The sequence below is a fragment of the Phyllopteryx taeniolatus genome, chromosome 10 (genome assembly GCF_024500385.1).
Source record: "Phyllopteryx taeniolatus isolate TA_2022b chromosome 10, UOR_Ptae_1.2, whole genome shotgun sequence".
NCBI classification, from domain to species: domain Eukaryota; kingdom Metazoa; phylum Chordata; class Actinopteri; order Syngnathiformes; family Syngnathidae; genus Phyllopteryx; species Phyllopteryx taeniolatus.
The window spans coordinates 15,754,623-15,774,482 of record NC_084511.1 but is presented as its reverse complement, the minus strand read 5'-3'; the positions used below and the strand labels follow the sequence as shown (position 1 = coordinate 15,774,482).

General features: G+C 41.0%; 2 protein-coding genes across 5 annotated transcripts; one reads left to right on the top strand and one right to left on the bottom strand.

Annotated features, from left to right (window-relative positions):
* Nucleotides 1–238: 238 nt before the first annotated feature.
* On the top strand, nucleotides 239–12,502 carry mxd3 (MAX dimerization protein 3). 2 transcript variants are annotated; one of them, XM_061787275.1, is made up of 7 exons: nucleotides 239–482; nucleotides 2,717–2,816; nucleotides 2,938–2,967; nucleotides 3,049–3,163; nucleotides 5,436–5,516; nucleotides 8,483–8,648; nucleotides 11,443–12,502. In XM_061787275.1, exons 1-7 carry the CDS (start codon nucleotides 404–406, stop codon nucleotides 11,559–11,561), a joined length of 690 nt encoding a protein of 229 aa, XP_061643259.1. In that variant the 5' UTR covers nucleotides 239–403; the 3' UTR covers nucleotides 11,562–12,502. The 2 variants fall into 2 exon arrangements, with proteins under 2 accessions (XP_061643259.1, XP_061643260.1); XM_061787276.1 differs by lacking the exon at nucleotides 5,436–5,516 and having other exon boundaries at nucleotides 247–482.
* A 101-nt stretch (nucleotides 12,503–12,603) lies between these two features.
* Nucleotides 12,604–18,622, bottom strand: prelid1a (PRELI domain containing 1a). Of its 3 annotated transcripts, none has more exons than XM_061787280.1 (6): nucleotides 18,467–18,622; nucleotides 17,504–17,618; nucleotides 15,326–15,551; nucleotides 14,452–14,565; nucleotides 14,266–14,344; nucleotides 12,604–13,224 (listed from the first exon to the last, which is right to left on the bottom strand). In XM_061787280.1, exons 2-6 carry the CDS (start codon nucleotides 17,593–17,595, stop codon nucleotides 13,115–13,117), a joined length of 621 nt encoding a protein of 206 aa, XP_061643264.1. In that variant the 5' UTR covers nucleotides 17,596–17,618; nucleotides 18,467–18,622; the 3' UTR covers nucleotides 12,604–13,114. The 3 variants fall into 3 exon arrangements, with proteins under 3 accessions (XP_061643264.1, XP_061643263.1, XP_061643261.1); XM_061787279.1 differs by having other exon boundaries at nucleotides 17,504–17,639; nucleotides 18,467–18,621; XM_061787277.1 differs by having other exon boundaries at nucleotides 17,504–18,617.
* Between the last annotated feature and the right edge of the window lie 1,238 nt (nucleotides 18,623–19,860).

The window sequence follows — 19,860 nt, the reverse complement described above, 5'->3', positions numbered from 1 at the left end:
AAATCACACCACAAAATGGGATTTTCTCGACATTCTTGCCCGCAGGTGTCATGTTTATTCAGGATATGGTTTTCTAAAAATCGAATCGATTCTTTTTGCGATCCTTTTGCACGATTACATTTTTAGAAAACAAATGCGTATGTGTGTTTCTATAGTCAAAACATTAATACATTTGGTACGTTTATATGGATACTGACTGTACTGGACTTATTTATTGTGTTAGAGTACTCAGATATCCGAGTTTTGTCTGAACCGTGAAGGCAGCGCCAGTGTTTGGTCTCAGCGGGTGCTGTGGGTGGATTGGATTGAGCCGTTGCACACTTGCAAAGTCAGTCGGTCAGAAACTGCTTCACCAGCTTTAGGCTAGCGACTCCTTGAGCTTGTTCTTTGAACAAAATCAAGAATGAACAGAATGGAAGGGTCCATTTGCAACATCCAGGTGCTTCTTCGCGCTGCCGAGTTCCTGGAGAGGAGAGAGCGAGGTCAGTGTCTATTTGTTCACAACAAACGTTAGTCTATTGGTGGCGAAGTTGCTTATTGTCAAAACAACAAAACGCACAATGAAGCGAATGCAACTATGAGGGCGAACTGAAGAGAGACAGCATGCCCACTGATCGATATACACGGCAAGCCATTTTGGACGAGCTCTCCATTTGACTCAGTGACCTACATACATATCGCTCCCATCATTGTACTCAAAGGCGCCAATCTGCCCTAGTTTCAAATTGGAGCCAAGCGGCTTTGTGCGGTTCTGTCGGCGAGTGAACATGCCAGGGAAAACGTTTTACGCTGCCCACTTTAATTCAATGGCAGTACTTTGGTCGCATTTAAGTAGATTTTACAGAAGAGGCTTCGGACATTTACAACAGTTGGAAAATTTGCGGCGGGCGATGGCGCCAAAATCAAACACAGCTGATGCAGATGACAGTCTCGCCGCTGTGTTTTCGTCCATTTTAGACGACGTTATTTACGTGTATGTTTTATTACAAGGGGTGCTCGGTGACATATGACTGTTAAAAAATGGCTATAATAAAGAATGGTTAAAGTGGCACTAAGCAGGCCCAAAAAAATGGCATGTAAATTTGACACGCCACAGAGAAGAGTAATGTAAACAAGCCTGCCAAATTTGAATGAATAAAGAAAATCGAAGTATATAAAATCAGATTTCAAAACTTGAATAAGGGCCAGCTCTCATGCTGTGGGCGTGTCAAATGGATGTGACAAAAGCAAACATTGAAGGGGTGATAGCTTTTACGATGTCAAATCACATTTGGAGGCCCAACTTCACAATTTAATGGTTATTGTGGACTATAATCATAAAATTCACCACCCACTAGTCAACTTACCCTCGTCGCTGGTGACTTAATGTCACAGCCGAACATTGCACCTGGAGGAGGGAGCCTAGGTAGTTAGACAGTCGGCACTGCCCCATTCACTAGCATCAAGTTATGCACGAAGCCATGTTGTCTCTGGTGAAAGTTTATAAAACTCTCCGTCGTAAAATGTGCACTGCAGAGTCGGGTGGTGGTGGTTGATGTTCAGCTCGACATCTGCGTGTGTCTTTAAAGAGTCAATCCCTCGCTTTCTTATTTCCTCATTTTTTGGGAGCTTGCTAATTGCACGCTGGAGTGGTAAATGGGCCTTGTTATGGAAGCTAAGCTCAGCTAACTCACAACTAAGCAGAATAGCCAAACAGAATGACGTCACTTTGTCGTTATATAGTGGGAGAGGAAACTCGCACGAGAAAGTATATGATATAGTATATTGATGTCATGGGGGTGGATTTTAGCTCCACCCACAATATCAGGGAAATTCAAAAGGTGAAAAAGATGCTTAAACTATATCTCAACAATACAGCACTATATTATGTCGTTGCCTATGTTTTCAGCACTTATCTTCAAACATATTTAATGTATTTAGAAACAAAATACAGATATCTGTTGAGAGCCCTTTTAACGAATGAGTTTGACGGCTGCATGGTGCACTAGTGGCTAGCACGTCCGGCTCACAGATCTGAGGGTCTGGGTTCAAGTATTGGCCTTCCCTGTGTGTAGTATACATGTTCTCCATTGCGTAGGTTTACTCGTGGACTACTCATTCCAAAAATATTTACGTTTGGTTCACGTAGCTTCTAAAGTCTAAATTGTGTAAATGCTTGTTTGTAGGCAAGATTCAAAGTATAACTAGTAGGGGAACATGTTTCCCTTGTGGAATAAAAATCTTTGTTTGCTGTTCACATGGATGCCAGCATAATATAAGCTATAAAAATTGATTAAAAAATACATAACACAAAAACAATAATTATTAATTTTATTTAGGGGTTCCTTTCATGCCACCCAAGGTCACCTTACAAAGTATGTGGTAAAATATGAAAATCAGCATCAATAAAAGAACAGAAACACTAAAACCGCAAAAATAAACATATTTGACAACTGTACAACTCTTGCAAAATTAGATTGTGTAGTGTATTGCGCAACTTTAGCAGATTGTTCAGAGGTAGTATCGAAACGCACTAAGAGGCTACGTGCGTGGACTCCAACGCTTACTGCTGTCATGTTCCTTGCGATTGTCTGGTGACCAGTATAGGGTGTACCCGCCTCTCACCCAAAGTCCCCTGGGATAGGCTCCTGTACACAAGCGACCCTAACAATGGAAAATACTGTAAATAGATGGAGTGAGTCTGACATATATATATATATGTGATGTTTTTTTCCAGAGGCGGAACATGGCTACGCTTCACTACTGCCTCCCAGTCCGACTCTGTCTTACAAGATAAGCAAACAGAAGAGCAGGAAGATCTCTGCTGGTGGAAATAGGTGAAAGCATTGCATAACACACACAGCTGATAAGAGGGTGTGGTTTGCTTGTTTTACTTGGTGTGGTGGTTATTGCCATTATTTATTTTTCATTTACCTGACTTTCATGGTGGAAATGCAGGTCCGTGCACAATGAGCTGGAGAAAAACAGGTGACTAATATGGTAGTGTTTGGAATAATAAGCCACATTTGGATGACTTGCGGTCGTACAAGCTGTTGTTGTGCTTTTCAGACGAGCTCAGCTGAGGCAGTGCCTGGAGCAGCTCAAGAAGCAAGTTCCTCTAGCGTCGGACTCGATGAGGAACACCACGCTCAACTTGCTCAGGCGAGCCCAGCTGCACATCAAGGTAGAAAAATAGAAACCGTGGCTATTGTAAAACCTTTACGAACTGCACAGGCGATATTTTCAGTAACATTTCAAAAAAAGATTCCCAGCCATACAGGTGTGATAAGTTTACTGTTAATGTAAAAACAATGGGCCTCATTCACTAGCCGTGCATACGCACAAATTTGTGCTTAAATTGTATGCGCATTTGACATAGAAATCTGTGATTCATCAATATTTTTGTAGTTTTTTTTTTTTTTTTTTTTTTGGTACTCTGCAAACAAATTTAGTACTTCCTCAGACCATGCGTATGCACAAATAATGATCAGCTTTTGGGGAAAAAAAACATCCAACACACATTTTTTACCTAAGATGCACAATGTATTGGAAATACAGTCATTAATTAAAAAAATAATAATAATTGTATTGATAACTTAAATTGGGAATTTGGTAATGAGTTGACCAATGTCCTAAATAACCGTGAAAAGGACACTTCTCATCACTTTTACCCATGTTCAGTTCAAGTGCTTATAAGTGCTGTATTTATGCACCTGTATGTGTGTATCCGTCGCTGTCTGTGTTGGCAGTTGTCACGCAACGAGCAGATTGCGCGGCATGCTTTGATTGTGCACCCGGAAAATCCATCGAACCGCTCTCATTAATCCAAGGCTTCAGAGTTTGTGTATCAATCAAGTAGGGGTGGGCCATATGGGGGGCGGGGGGGAGAGAATCTCATTTAAACAATTTTTTACATGCTAATCAGTCGCCTTTCAGCAAAATTCGCCATTTTGAACTCAAAATAGGCCATCTACGTGAATTGTATAGATCCAATGAGTTTTTCCTTGGGTGGGGGTCGCTGTCGCTAACATCAAAGGCTGTTTCGTATTCCTTGAACGCTGGCAGCTAGATCCATTCAACATCCACACACAGATGTAATTGTGAATATTACTCCGCGGCGGGCGAATATGTAAGCGCATTGGCCTGAGGTTCCGCCTGTGCGCTTGGGACCTAATTTAGGTAAGTCACAGGAGTTGACGAGACCAGAAAAAACACTTCCGCCACTTCTGCTGTTAAGAAGTACCGGTACTTTTATTCCGTTACAATGCCACATCTCACAAATTTCAACCTTTGTGCATTAGCTGAGGTGCATCAAACGGACGTTATGTTATAGGGAAATTGTGGCATGGCTTATGCAGATTCGCTCACTTTGGCCACCAGCGCGCCATTAAGAATGGATTCTGATTCATTAACATAGGCTCGGTGGTGCGAAGAAAATTGCCTGCTACGCATGTCATGAATCCGACTGTGATTTTGCTTATATGCTCAACTTGTGCGCAGAGTAATAACATTGCTGCACATTTGCGAATGAGGCCCAATGAATGATTTGATTGAAAAAATAATTAGTAACAGTTAAATTACATGACAGCTGTTTGTTCTCCAGAAAGATTGTTACTGCCACACTAAACACAATCCATTTCATGGTGTTGTTCTTATTGTCAATGCCTCCAGAGAGAAGCAGTATTTTGGAGGAAGCCTGTGAGAAAACAACAGAGCTTTCGCAAAACGCATTCAGTAAATTGGCAGTACGTTAGCTAGTGGTTAGCATGTCTGCTTTGCAGTTCTGAGGTTCGAATCTTGGCTCCAGGCTTCCTGTGTGGAGTTTGCATGTTCTTCCCGTGCTTGTGTGAGTTTTTCTCTGGCTTCCTCAAACATTCCAAAAGCACACGTAAGGTTCATTTAAGACTCTGAACCAAGGGTCAGCAACCTTAAATAGTCCAAGAGTCATTTGGACTGTCTCCCACACGCACACACAAAAAAACATTTTGACATATGTTACAAGAGGACCATCTTTAAATTTAGAATTACATTTAATAAATAAACTAACTAAAATAAAAATAAATGAAATACTCCATCCATCCATTTTCTACACCACTTATCCTCACTAGGGTCGCGGGTTTCCTGGAGCCTCTCCCAGCTAACTGCGGGCATGAGGCAGGATACACCCTGAACTGGATCCCAGCCAATCACAGGGCACATATAAACAAACAACCATTTGCACTCACATTCATACCTACGGGAAATTTAGAGTCTTCAATTAACCTACCATGCATGTTTTTGGGTTGTGGGAGGAAACCAGAGTACCTGGAGAAAACCCACGCAGGCACAGGGAGAACAAAGCAAATTCCACACAGGCAAGGCCGGATTTGAACCCGAGTCCTCAGAACTGTGAGCTGGATGTCCTAACCAGTCAGTCACCGTGCTGCAAATGCTAAATACTCATTTATTTTCCAAAGTCACAGAGAGCCACAGTAGAAGGAAGAAAGGGCCACATGTGGATCTGGAGCCGTGGGTTGCAGACCCCTGCTCTAAAGAAAGTGAGTGTGATGGTCTGTTTGTCAACGTGTGCCCTATAATTGGCTTGCGATCACTCCAGGGTGTAGTCAGTCTACCTCTTGCCTAAAGTTAGCTGCATGGGATAGACCAATAATGGGTGGCTATTCAGAACATGAACAAATTATTGATAAAACTGTAACATAGACGTACAGTACTGTATGTCTAGCACAAAAAAAAGTATCAATCTGTCGCCAAGCGATTATACAGAGTAATTGTTTTATAAATGTTTTATATTTATGGCTTAGAAGTGTTTTTCAGGGCGGCACAGTGACTAACTGGTTAGCACATTTGCCTCACACTTCTGAGGACCCAGGTTCAAATCCGGCCTCGGCTGTGTGGACTTTGCATGTTCTCCCCGTGCCTGTGTGGGTTTTCTCCGGGTACTACGGTTTCCACCCACATTCCAAAAACATGCATGGTAGGTTAATTGAAGACTCTAAATTGCCCGTAGGTGTGAATTCTGAGTGTGAATGGTCGTTTGTTTATATGACCAGAAAAACGTCTTTGTTGTTAATTTAGCGTCCGGGTGAGAAACCAGGTTCCTGTTTCTCTCGTTGATAAGTGGCCCAGGCTTTTCTTAGATGTCTTGTGTACGCAGACGTGCTCAGCAGGGCTGGAGAGGCAGGTATGCAGAACAGTCAGAGATTGGGGGTCGCCGGGTGCCATCTGGTTAGGTCGCATGTCTGTTACACTAACGAATGCCAACAAAAACAAACTTTAGTTAAGTTTGACTAAAGTTTGGCCCTAGAAAAACACTTGTGCTAGCATTACCCCGTCATGACAACACACAAAAAGCAGTGTAGAGTGAGAGTAGAAGTGTTGTGTTTAGGGTTGGGCATCAAAAATTGAGAAGCGATTGGAACCGGACCAACATTGTGATTCTCCCGGAATCATTCAAATTAAAAAATTTCGGTTCCCAGTTTCGATGCCTACAGTCCGCCAACCCCAAAGAAGAAAGTAGCAAAAACCAACGAAGCAAAACGCGCACAAAGACGTACTTGTGCCTAACGGCAGTAACGAACATGTTCCTTATCTTTGTTAAAATAAATGACCAGTCGTGTGGAATTTGTAGAAGTCTGACATGCTCCCTCTTGCCCCGAGCCTCAGCTTACACCGTGTGGAACTTCAGTGAAGTCAGTTGGGTGAGTGTGAAACAATAAAATACGTCTGTGCCAACACTGAGGCAGGTAACAAGATAAACGTTGGGTTGCACTCTTGCGCTGATGGTTTTTAGCATTTATTTTAGTCTTCAAACCAACATGAGAGCTGATGACAGACACAAAAATTAAATATTTTATTGGGATAGCTGGGATAGGCTCCCGCGACCCTAACCAGGATAAGCGGTGTTGAAAATGGATGGATATACTGGAAAGAAAGTAGAAACAGTCTCATTACAAGCTTAACATTGAAAGGTCAAACTAACAACTTTACATCAGAATGAATTGGAACAAAATTCACATAAACGTCTCACAGTAGCACAAACGCTAAACTTGTGCCTCATCACTGGGTAGGTAAAGGAATCAACGTTTCACAAAGTATTTGGTTCCTACTTTCGTTTTCACCGCTGTCGTGTGAAGTTACCTTTTGTGCCAAAATGCTGAGTTTTGGTGTGTACCCTTCAAAATAAAAGGCTACATGCTTAAAACAGGAAGTCAAGTTAAAACTTGCATATATTTACCATTTGACATGATAAGTCGCAAATAACTATTTTAATAATGCTATACTTAACGTTTAGCTGAAACAATCAATGAATATTAAGTCAATTTGATTAGTCCCACACACTGTGCCTTTTAGTTCATAGGTTTGATAGTGATACTAGTTGATAAAGTACCCCGATTCAAATTATTTTAGTCTATGCTGCGGGCTGCTAAGAAAATTGATGTTCACAATTTGGACACACCTTATTTAAACCATGCAAACTTTTTTGACCCAGCCCCCTAAAAAGAATCCAAATTGAGAATCGTTTGGAACTGGAATCGAAAAGAGTAACCGGAATCTGACCACTAATAAAGTTATTTTTTTTTTAAAAACTGGTCGGTGGTGTGGGATAGACAACACGTCTGAGACGTGCACTCACACAAAATAACTTTATTGGTGGTCAGATATTTATAGCACTACGTCAAGACTAAAAATAAACTAGTTTTTGGATTCAGATATACTGTACACGATGGGGACGCGGCGTAAACGTTTTTTGCGAAGTCGATCAATGAAGTCATTGATCGGATTGGGGAATTATGACATTAAAGCCGATCGGCATAAAATGCTAATTACCAGCCGTTGCTAATTATCAGCCGATACCGATCAAGCCAATCAGATCGGTGTAGTCTTTTTTGTATACTGCAAAAAAAACAAAAACAAAAAAACATTGTTATACAATAAATATACCATCCTCGCCTTTTTGGTACACTTAAAATGTTACCTTATTATATATTGTCATGTTAATTTATTCAATCCCATGTAAACAAATTGCATGCCAGTAATTAGGATTAAAAAAAAAAAAAAAGTTGCATATTTCCTGATTGTCCACAGATCGACAGCCCAATTTTTTAGTCTTGAAAAATAGAGATAATTCAGCCATTGTATGTACGAGGTAAAATAAATGTCCAGCATAATAAAATTATTAGTCTTTGGGCAAGAATTGTGGCAAATGCTATGGTGTCTTTTTTGGTAAGAGGAGAGGTCAAGGGGGGCCAGCAGGACACCAAGAGCTGTTTCTAATATTTTTGACTCTCTCACATAACCACTAGTGGTAACATTCGACTTGGCTCTCATTGTGATCATAAAAGTCGAAATGAATACATCTCTGACCCCACTAATTAAAACTGCACATTATCTTTTGTTGTTACTTGTTCAGAGACAAATGATAACTTTTCCTATTATGGTCGGTCCTCACAGTTGTCCCCCATCTGCTCACTTCTCCACTGTGCTTGTGTGTTTTTCATGACAGAAGCTGCAGGAGCAGGATGCGCGCGCAGAGCAGCTGAAAGGTCGTCTGCGCTGGGAGCAGAGGGAGCTGCAGGTGCGTCTGGAGCAGCTGCAGCGAGGTGCCGAGCGGATGAGGAACGACAGCCTGGGCTCCACCATGTCGTCAGAGAGGTCGGACTCAGACAGGGGTGAGTTTTATCGTAGCCATTGAAGTTTTGTCCACACATAAATATGTATATTTTCCCCACCATGGGCTTTCCTATTGAAAACGAACGCCCACGCCATCACACTGATAAAGAGCAGTGTTTCCCAACCTTTATCGAGCCAAGGCACACATTTTACGTTATAAAAATCACGGCACACCTCTAAACAAAATGTCATATTACTGAAATAATGACGATTTTGTCTCAATTTACTCACATATGTACTTGGTGTAAAATCTGGGCCTGTTTAGTTGAACACAGCTATTGTTCAGTTGTATTAATGGAAACAGGTTGATAAACAGATTAATTGTATAGATATAGATGAACAGAAGATGCATTATTTGAATTAAATAATTTTGGGACCAATTAAATGAAATGGGATCATTTCCGTGGCACACCTGATGATTTCTAACAGCACACTTATGTGCAGCTGTACAATGGTTGGGAATTGCTGATATACAACCCCAATTCCAATGAAGTTGGAACTTTGTGTTAAACATAAATAAAAACAGAATACAATGATTTACAACCTATATTTAATTGAATACACCACAAAGACAAGATATTTAATGTTCAAACTGATCAACTTGATTGTTTTTAGCAAATAATCATTAACTTAGAATGTTATGGCTGCAACACATTCCAAAAAAGCTGGGGCAGGTGGCAAAAGACTGAGAAAGTTGAGGAATGCTCATCAAATACCTGTTTGGAAAATCCCACAGGTGAACAGGCTAATTGGGAACAGGTGGGTGCCATGATTGGGTATAAAAGGAGCTTCCCTGAATTGCTCAGTCATTCACAAGCAAAGACGGGGCGAGGTTCACCTCTTTGTGAACAAGTGCGTGAGAAAATAGTTTAAGGACAATGTTCCTCAACATATAATTGCAAGGAATTTAGGGATTTAATCTACGGTCCATAATATCAAAAGGTTCAGAGAATCTGGAGAAATCACTGCATGTAAGCGGCAAGGCCGAAAACCAACATTGAATGGCAGTGACCTTCGGTCCCTCAGGCGGCACTGCATAAAAAAACGATGTGTAAAGGATATCACCACGTGGGGTCAGGAACATTTCAGAAAACCAATGTCAGTTCGGCGCTATAGCCGTAAGTGCAACTTGAAACTCTACTATGCAAAGCAAAAGTCATTTATCAACAACACACAGAAACGCTGCCAGCTTCTCTGGGCCCGAGCTCATCTAAGATGGACTGATAAAAAGTGGAAAAGTGTTCTGTGGTCCGACGAGTCCACATTTTAAATTGTTTTTGGAAATCGTGAACGTCGTGTCCTCCGGGCCAAAGAGGAAAAGAACCATCCGGACTGTTATGGACGCAAAGTTCAAAAGCCAGCATCTGTGATGGTATGGGGCTGTGTTATTGCCAATGGCATGGGTAACTTACACAGATGTGTAGGCACCATTTGAAAATGTGTGGCGCATTATTAAGCGTAAAATACGACAACAGACAACCCGGACTGTTGCACAGCTGAAGCTTTACATCAAGCATGAATGGGAAAGAATTCCACCTACAAAGCTTCAACAATTAGTGTCCTCAGTTCACAAACGTTTATTGAATGTTGTTAAAAAAAAGGTGATGTAACACAGTGGTAAACATGACCCTGTCCCAGCTTTTTTGGGACATGTTGCAGCCATAAAATTCTAAATTAATGATTATTTGCTAAAAACAAAGTTTATCAGCCTGAAGATGGGGCTTGAAGGCAAGCGCCTGGTGGCCGGGCCTGCACCCATGGGGCCCGGCCGGGCACAGTCCGAAAGGGTAACATGGATCCCCCTTCCCTTGGGCTCACCACCTGTGGGAGGGGCCATAAGGGTCGGGTGCAGTGCGAGCTGGGCGGTGGCCGAAGGCAGGCACCTTGGCTCAAAAGAAGGTGGCTCTCGGGACGTGCAATGTCACCTCTCTGGCAGTGAAGGAGCCCGAGCTGGTGTGTGAGGTCGAGAAGTTCCGACTAGACATAGTCTGACTCGCCTCCCCGTACAGCTTGGACTCTGGTACCAGTCCTCTCGAGAGGGGTTGGACTCTCTTCCACTCTGGAGTTGCTCACACTGAGAGGCGCCGAGCAGGTGTGGGTATACTTATTGTCCCCCCCCCCGGCTCAGCACCTCTACGTTGGGGTTCACCCCGGTGGACGAGAGGGTAGCCTCCCCTCCGTCTTCAGGTGGGGGGGACGGGTCCTGATTGTTGTTTGTACCTATGCGCCAAACAGCAGTTCAGAGTACCCACCCTTTTTTGAGTCCTTGGAGGGGGTGCTGGAGAGCGCTCCCACTGGGGACTCCATCGTTCTGCTGGGGGACTTCAATGCTCACGTGGGAAATGACAGTGAGACCTGCAAGGGCGTCATTGGGAGGAACGGCCCCCCCCGATCAGAACCCGAGCGGTCTTCTGTTATTGGACTTCTGTGCTCAGAGAGACTACGTCTTTCGGCTGGCCTGGGAACGCCTCTGGATCCCCCCGGAAGAGCTGGATGAAGTGGCTGGGGAGAGGGAAGTCTGGGCGTCCCTGCTAAAGCTACTGTCCCTGCGACCCGACCTCGGATAAGCGGTAGAAAATGGATGGATGGAAAGTTTATCAGTTTTGAACATTAAATATCTTGTCTAGTGTATTCAAATAAATAGTGTGAATATGATTTGCAAATCATTTTATTCTGTTTTTGTTTAACACAACGTCTCAACTTCATTGAAATTGGGGTTGTAGAAAATGGACGTATGGATGAACTTAAAATGTCCTGCTCCTTGTTTGATGACATGTTGTTTGCTGCTTTCAGAGGATGTAGAGGTGGACGTGGAGAGCATCGTGTTTGACTGCATGGACTCTGAAGAGGTGCACATTGCATGCAGCGCTGCAGATCACTGTTATTCTACTTTGGACAAAGCCTGGCTATGACCGCAGCTATCATCATCAAGGCAGGGGTATGGAGGGGAGGAGGAGAGAACATTCCAAAAACCAAGAGGGTGAGGACAATGATATTGCACAAGTGAACGAACCCCATTTTTTTACAACGGCAGTTTTTCAACATTGTTTGAATGTTACATCACAGGCGTAATCATGATGTTGGTTATGAATGAGCTGTGTCGATTTGCACTGAAGAGCAGTTCTTATCACTGGGCTAGGATGGCTATATCAAACACATCCAAAGCCATGAAGATTCATTCATTTTGTAAGGGATTTGTTTATAAAAAACAAAAAAAAACAAAAAAAAAAACATCCCCCCCAAAAGTAATGCAGACTTATCTTGTCTTCAATATGCCTACACTGACTTTAGCCTTAAACTATATTTGGTCTAGTTTTTTTTAAAAAAAAATGTTTTTTTTTTATTTTTTTATTGAGCTTCTCCTAAGCATTACAGTATGTCTCCGTAAGGCCATACGTGGCCTGCACTTAAAACAATCACTGCTATGGTTTATATATGTCATGTCATTTTTTTCTTTTGCTGCACACAAACATACTCACATTGCACTTGTCTTATTTCCTAAGAGTTGAGTATATTGAAAGTGAAATAACAGGTAACAGGAATGATTTGGTCATTATTGCACAATCATGACTGTGCCTGATATTCATTCAGTGTATTTGCACACTCAAGTCTGTTATGACGTGTGAGAGTTTTGATGCCCGGTGGATGGAAAGCATCAATTCTTGCACAGCCATGGTCCTTCATCACTATTAATAACTTTAGGTAATGATTTTGCTGTAATACATGTATTATATTGCTCTATATTTAAAAACCAAAGGCACATTTTGCCCTCCTTTTTGTATATGCAAAATGCCTTACCTTGTATGCATTCACTCTCCGCCCAGTAATATTATGTAGCATTTTTTTATAATTGTAACCTTTTTTTTATGAATAAATATGTTCTATATTTAAAGAACTTGGCTTTATTTAGTCAAGTAAAAAGATGATTGATTATTATAAGGATAGTCCATTAACTGCATTTTTGCTTTTATTCATTTATCTGAGTACTCAATTTTATGTCAACAATGCTTCAATTGTTATATTACAAAGCATTCTTTGCAGGAGGAACAAGTTATGATCAGCTAATTCAATCATTTAAAAATAATAATACTTGAGGTAAAAATCTGACCCTGATGAATCTGCATTAATCATTGATTTCTGAAATGTTGACCATAGCATACCAAAACAGTCTAAAAAGAAACCTGATAGGCATGGAAGTTGCATGAAGGCAACAGGAACAGTTTTCTATCAAACTACAGCACCTGTGAGCTGATGTGAAGAAGAACATGACCAGGATGACTGACGCAGGTACAAGTGGGCTGGAAGAGGCTCCACTTGGGCCTTTATATGGTCCACCCACCGCATCAAGCAGGCTGCTTCATCACAGAGGCATGTAGTCGGAACAGTTAGTCTCCACGCAATGAATTGAAGCACTGGGGAGGATTTAAAGACAAAAGTGTCCCCGAAATCTGAGGCAAAGGAATCATCACACGTATTGTTTCTTCTGAGCCTGTGAGGCTAAGTCTTTGGCTTTCTCCTTAGCTGCCAGTGCCGTCTCTCTCGCCGCTTCTGCCAAACTCCTTGATGGCGTTTCACCTGCACAACAGACAATTCGGAAGAGAGAATGTAAAATCAGCTTCAGTCAGTTTTAATACACAGTGGGAAACTCCTATATGTTGTTTATAAACCAGTAACGAGAATAATATACACAAGACGTTCAGTGGACTCATTAAAAGCAGTTGGACTCTCTAGTCATGTAAAATTATATATTTATATATAATAGACCTACCATTTATCCATCTTTGCCTTTTACACAAAATGCAGTGATCCACAACTACTGTTATGTGGGCTTTCACACAGCAAAATCGCATTTGACATGAAGTAAAAAAACTTGTTGGACAGCAATAATTGCTTTGAGAAGTGAGTGCCAGAAGGTAAATTTAACACCCTTATCCTTGCATCGCTGAATTCCCTTCTACACATGCGCCTCTGTTACAGCTCTGATATCCCTTCAAAGGTGGAAAATTAGCTATGCATAGTACCCTGAACCATATTTTGTTTTGTGAAATCTCATTTGCATTTGTGATTGGCTAATACGTCTGTGACGTCATTCACCGCCGATTCAAATTTTGATTCGCAGCAAAACCAGTGGCCGACAGTCAGCCACTTATGAAAACTAGTTGCCGGACCCCGCGCACTGCGAGACAGGTTTGACCGCGTCGCTTGGTGCAGCGAGCCTTAGCCATTAAAAATACAGACAATAAAAATGAGTTAAAATGAAAATAAGGGAAAAAAATAATAAACTTTTCTACGATTATTTTAATCAATTCAGATGCCCCTGTAGATAGGTTGTCAACTTGTATTCAGCAGTGACTATTTAAAGTACTCTTGTCGAAATGCCCCACTTTTGAGCACCGTTACACAACTCTAGCTTTGTGCAAACATTTTGCTTCCACTACTAGATAAAAGGACAATATCACTGGCAGGCAATCAAGAAAGCTCCATAAAATACATTTTGACTTGATCACTAATAGTACTGCTTTACTTTGAACAAATTATGTATGGTGAGAATACTTCATCTTTCGTAACTGAATCACAGTCAAGTTGTTGGAGGAGCTCATTAAATGTGTGTTGTACCTTGCATTTTGGCCAGCACATATTCAAAACCCTTCATTGTCTTGGTAACACTCTTCTTAAACCTTGAAAGACCAAATTCCTGCAAAGAGGCAAGAAAACATTGAGTAGTGCCAATTATTCAGAAGGTGCATACCTGCAAAACAACTTGTCCCTTGTGTTTCAGTTAGTGTGTTGTGCTCTACTAACCTGAACAGCCCTCGAGAGTCCATACACATTGGAAGAGATCCAAGCCTCCCTATTGATCTCTGTCCAGCTGCCATTCTCAGGGTTAATTCGGTATTCGCACCGCTCTTCCACAGACTGGGGACAAAGAGGGAGAAGCATAGGCAACATGGTCATTTACAGTTGACATGAAAAGTCCAGTAGAAACAAAGCTGATTAAGAAAACCAGTCAGGGAGTCCTACAGCAACTTTACAGGAGTTCCAGGAATTTCTGGCATGTACTGGCTGTCTACTACATGCGGCAACAACCAACCACATTTGTCAAATAGTGAATCCCGAAAGCATTAACAGTGCTTTTTTCCTACCTTTTGTTACAGCCTTATTCCAAAGTGGATTACATTTTTGTCCCCCCCCATTTGGCTGAAGAATGCGACCGCGCCGGCAGATGTAATAGGAGCCTACCATAGAGATATTACATCCCAAATACTAGCAAAATTTGGTTTAGCATAATATGTCCTCTTTAAGTACTGTTGAAAAACACAAATGTATACGTCATAATGTATTTGAATGGCTTGGGGGTGGTGCAGTGGCTGTTCCGTGTCTTGTTCGCTTTAAACCCGCAAATCTATGCGTGCCCATAGATTAACAAAAGGTACTGTAACTACGCAGTAGTTATAAAATGCATATGGACTATATTGAACTACTGACAATTTCTCTCCATCCGTATTATTTATGCCGCGAGTTTCAACAGCTCATTTTTACATTGGTGTATATTGACCCACGGAGGGGTGGGGAGGTGACAGCTGTTGTTGTAATGCAGAATTCCAGCATAGGGGGCAACATAACTTACATACAATTGCTTTAACTTGACAATGTGCCAATTCTGTGGTTGTCATACCATGAGACGAGCGTGGCTGATGTTCCACGTAAGCGTGGTCATCGTTCTTTTCTGAGGGTCCACAACAGAGTCCTCCACGATGTACGCACAGCTAGCCATGTGCTTTGGAAGATAGCGCTCCATCCAGCGTGGAGCCCGGCTCGTTTTGGTCAGTAAACGTCTGGAAATGAGGCAGTTGCTGGGAGTCACCTCTCGGAAAATGATATCCTCAGTCAGTACATGGTTACTGAAAAGCAAACAAAACACAAACAACCGCATGGATCAGGCTATCTCAATAACCAACGATTGCCTAGCAACAAGTACAGCGTAAGCGTAGTTCAGCTCACCCTCGACCCTATGGAGGACAAGCGCTATCAAAAATGGATGGATGGTATGGATGCACCGATACCATGTTTTATTTTAAATAAATATTGTTCAAAAACAGAAAACACAAACCTTTTTTTAATACGGCTTAAGTTTCACTCAAATATAACACTTTTTAAAATAACTGACATTTCGTCACATTTCATTATAACTATAGCCTGTAACAAGGCATTTCAGTGATGTGGTGTCTCAGTCAAGATCAATTTGTTTTAAATTATTTTCCTCTCTTTATAATCTTTTTTTTGTAACTGCTTACACAAACAACATGGCTACGAAAATAGAGGACCTCATTTATATATAAAAAAAAAAAAGAGTAAGTGTTGCCAACATGGCGATTTGGCTATTAACCTTGTTGGGGAAATGCAAGGATCTCGCAGCTCATAGTCATGCTATTTTTAGAACCGTGACAGTTTTTTTTTTTTTTTTTTTTGGCAAACAATTCGTCTATAGCAATGGATTTGGAACTCGGACACACACTAATTCCTCACAGCTCATGAAAGCGATTCGCATATGATGAGTACTGTACGTCAACATTGTCACCATGACCAAGCAAACCGGCGTGGTAAGTTTGTATAAAATATGAAACTTTAAAACATTTTCAACCTTTTTTAAAATATTTGTTTACAATACCTTTGTACTATACTGGGTGTTTTCGGACAAAAACAACAAAAAACTACAAAACAATTTTATACTGTACAGTAATATGGGTGCATATGGCCGAAAAAAAAAAAAAAGGGCTTCACTGTAACAGATAATCGGCTATATCAGACGACCCTCCAGTCCCTATTATAACCGAGGTACTACTGTATATGCACAAACACATAAATAAATAATTAGCAATACACCATATAAGACAGCCTAATCAACCACGAAGTCCAGTCATGAGGTGAGGCATTAAACAGTCTAACTGCCGTCGGGACAAAGGACTTCCTAAAGAAGCATTCAGTCCACGAGCGTACTGAGATGAGCCGCACGCTGCGACTGCTGCTCTGGCCAACTAGGGTAAAGTGATTGGCATTGTCCATGACATATGCACCAGCTAAGTCATGCTGTTTGAAGGTCCATTTAATGATATTTAATTGTTAAACTTAAAAAAGCTCATTTATTAAGGATCAAGCTTACATTCATGTTTTGACAAATGGGACTTCTTTCAAGCAGAACTTATTTTCACATTATCGGCAAATAAAAAAATAATTACATTTCTGTGAAGTTTATGAAAGTTAATCCTGGAGGGAAAAAAAATTCTGTAAAAAAAATTTTAAAAGCCTGTTTGGTATCAGGAGAAATGAAGCAAATCCCTGAATCCCGGAAGGGAAACGCACCAAAAAGCAAATGCTGTTTTAAATTATGTTAATGTCATTTGCTTCACATAACATATAGGTGTTAAACTCAAGGCCCGGGCGCCAGATGTGGCCCACCACATCATTTTATGTGGCCCGCGAAAGCAAATCATGCTCGTCAACCTCTGTGATTTTTGCTAAAATCTGTACCCAAATTCTCATAATAATAAACAATAATGTTGAGATATTGGATTTTTCTGTTGCAAAACCCTTCTTCTACAGTAACTTAAGCAATACTTGAACAAACTATTATACTTGTCCTTTCAAAACTAGTTATCCCTCAATTAGTTGTGTAATGGTAATAATATGATTTGGTGAGTAAACATTTCACGGTTCTAACGGCCCTCTGAGGGAAATCATAACTACAATGCGGCCCGAGACAAAAATGAGTTTGACACCGCAGAGTCATAACACATCGAGTGCACTTTTGTACAAGCTCAGTGTCAAATGGACAGAGTGTTGACTTTGGACTCACCTGTAGGGGTTTGGATACCGTTGCCAGAAAGCAAGGCAGACTTGGTCCCAGGAGCTTTTCAGCGAACTTGCACAGCAGAAATACTTTACCATTGTTCCCTACGTATGGAAACAACCTGTGGAGGGGGGGGGGGAAGCTAGGTGGAGTTTAAGAAATTAAAATGTGTTCCGTCATAAAATGAACTGTAGCCGGTTTGTGAATATACTCCATCTCACCCACTCGCCATACAGCGAAAAAATTTTAGTGTCAAGAGAGCACTATCCTACGGAGCCCCCCTGGTGCCAAGGTATGAGAAAAATAAAATTCATTGATAATCTGTTCCCTCAGTTTAGTAATCTGTACCCTCAGTTTAGTAAATGTCTGGGGCTCCGTATACCTACGTATATCTGTCAAGTGAAGTAAATTCTATATGTATGTTATATTCTTTCTCGTGTGAATTCTGTGTATAAATTGTCATGTCGTGATATATCCTACATCCCATTTTTTCAACTGAAAGGCAATATTGCTGTAGTTCGAGGGGGTTGATCATTATATAGCAGGACTGGCTACAATTAGCCTGCGTGTTTCCTAAACACAGTACTAAATTGAGGGTACGGATTCATAAACTGAGGGTACAGTTTACTAAACTGAGGGTACAGTTTACTAAACTGAGGGAACAGATTATCAATGAATTTTATTTTTCTCATACCTTGGCACCAGGGGGGGCTCCGTACTATCCATTTGAGAGTAAGAACTTAAAACCTTTGGTTACCCACAGGAGAACGTGGTCATAATTAATAAACTAAATTATATGTCCAACATCGCAGCTGTCATGTGTCACGTCCGCACTCGTCTACTAGCATTGTTAGCATGCGCTAGCCTAGCATAAGGAAAATTATATGAATCAGCGTCACAAGCCCAATATAATAGCCTAATATCGAGAAACTGATAGTCTAAGATAATTCTTGAGTGTAAAATATTTACCTGTACGGCAAAAATATTCATAGGACAAATAGTTTACTTAAAAAAACATTTTTTAAAAACTTAAATCCCACTAGGATGCAGTTCCTAGTTATCCGTGTGACAATGCTGTGAAAACCAGGAAACAGCAGTCAAACGCCACACGGGCCAAACGGAAGGTCACACCTTGATGTCATATCCGGTCCATATGTAACTGCGATATCTCCATTGGACCACTTGAGGGGATAAAAGGACTGCGGTATTTTGTATTGCTCTTTACAGTCAGTCACTTCGTACGATTACTAACTAGGATTAGGCTAGATTAGTTTTATACCAGGTTGGCAAAGTATGCCACGTATTTTTGTAATTATTTCTAAATGTATTTTGAGTTGATTGATTCGTGTTTTTTTTTCTTGTATAAACTTAAAATGTGAAAGGTTGTAACTCTAATATTTTATATACTGTGTGTTGCTGTAGTCTATGTGAAGCACTTAGTGAGTCCACTCTGTGAAAAGATAAAAATAAACTAAATATTTGCATACAGCCTGCTCACGAACTGTTACATTATCAGGAGTCGTTTTCCCCTAAAATATAACATTTGATTTGATACTCTTGCCGAGTGACAAGAATGGACAGCATAAGGAATTAGTTCATCAGGGGGACAACACAGACTAGAAGGTTTGAAGACAAAGCTAGAGAGGGCATCTTGAGATGGTTTGGACATGTTGTAAGGAGGGACAGTGGCTGGATCAGTCCAGATCCTGGAAATGAAGCTGCCAGGTAGGAAGCAAAGGGAAGATTGATGGATGCAGTGAGAGAAGCCTTGTAGATCGTTAAATTTGAGAAGAAGATGCTTCTCGGTTTAGGGGTTCGAATCTCTACTAATTCTTATTACAATATATAATTGTACAATATAGCTGTACATGCTGTAATTTATCATTATCTTTTGTATAATAGGATCATTATTGCTGTGTATATCACTGAAGTTGTAGTGGTTCACTTCACTTTTGTGCAGGCAGCTTGGGTTAAGTTCCACTCAGTGACAGTGTGAATATGGATGTGAATGGTAGTTTCTCGAGACTGTATATGCGCCTTTTGCATGTACGAGTCTGCCTTTCGCCCTAAAAGACAGCTGCAAGCTCCAGTTTCCCCGCCACACTAAGCAGGATAAGCAGTTCAAGATAACAGATGGCTAGATAACACTGTACATACAGTACTAATCATAATGGGTCAATATTTGCTCCAAATTATCCAATAAAATAGCTCTCAAGATAAATTGTCAATAGGTGTGGCAATAAATTTGAATTATTTTGTCTTAATCACATGCCCAGCCATTGACTGACGACCAGTCTAGTATGTACCCTCTCACCCAAAATCAGCTGGGTTAGGTTACAACTCACTCTTGACCCTAATTAGGA

Coding starts and splice junctions, on each gene's coding strand:
- mxd3 (XM_061787275.1), top strand. CDS start 404: ATGAACAGAATGGAAGGGTCCATTTGCAACATCCAGGTGCTTCTTCGC. Junction 2,817..2,937: donor ATCTCTGCTGGTGGAAATAG/GTGAAAGCATTG, acceptor GTGGAAATGCAG/GTCCGTGCACAATGAGCTGG. Junction 8,649..11,442: donor GAGGTCGGACTCAGACAGGG/GTGAGTTTTATC, acceptor TGCTGCTTTCAG/AGGATGTAGAGGTGGACGTG.
- prelid1a (XM_061787280.1), bottom strand. CDS start 17,595: ATGGTAAAGTATTTCTGCTGTGCAAGTTCGCTGAAAAGCTCCTGGGAC. Junction 14,566..15,325: donor TCAGCCACGCTCGTCTCATG/GTATGACAACCA, acceptor CTTTGTCCCCAG/TCTGTGGAAGAGCGGTGCGA. Junction 14,345..14,451: donor GACTCTCGAGGGCTGTTCAG/GTTAGTAGAGCA, acceptor GCCTCTTTGCAG/GAATTTGGTCTTTCAAGGTT.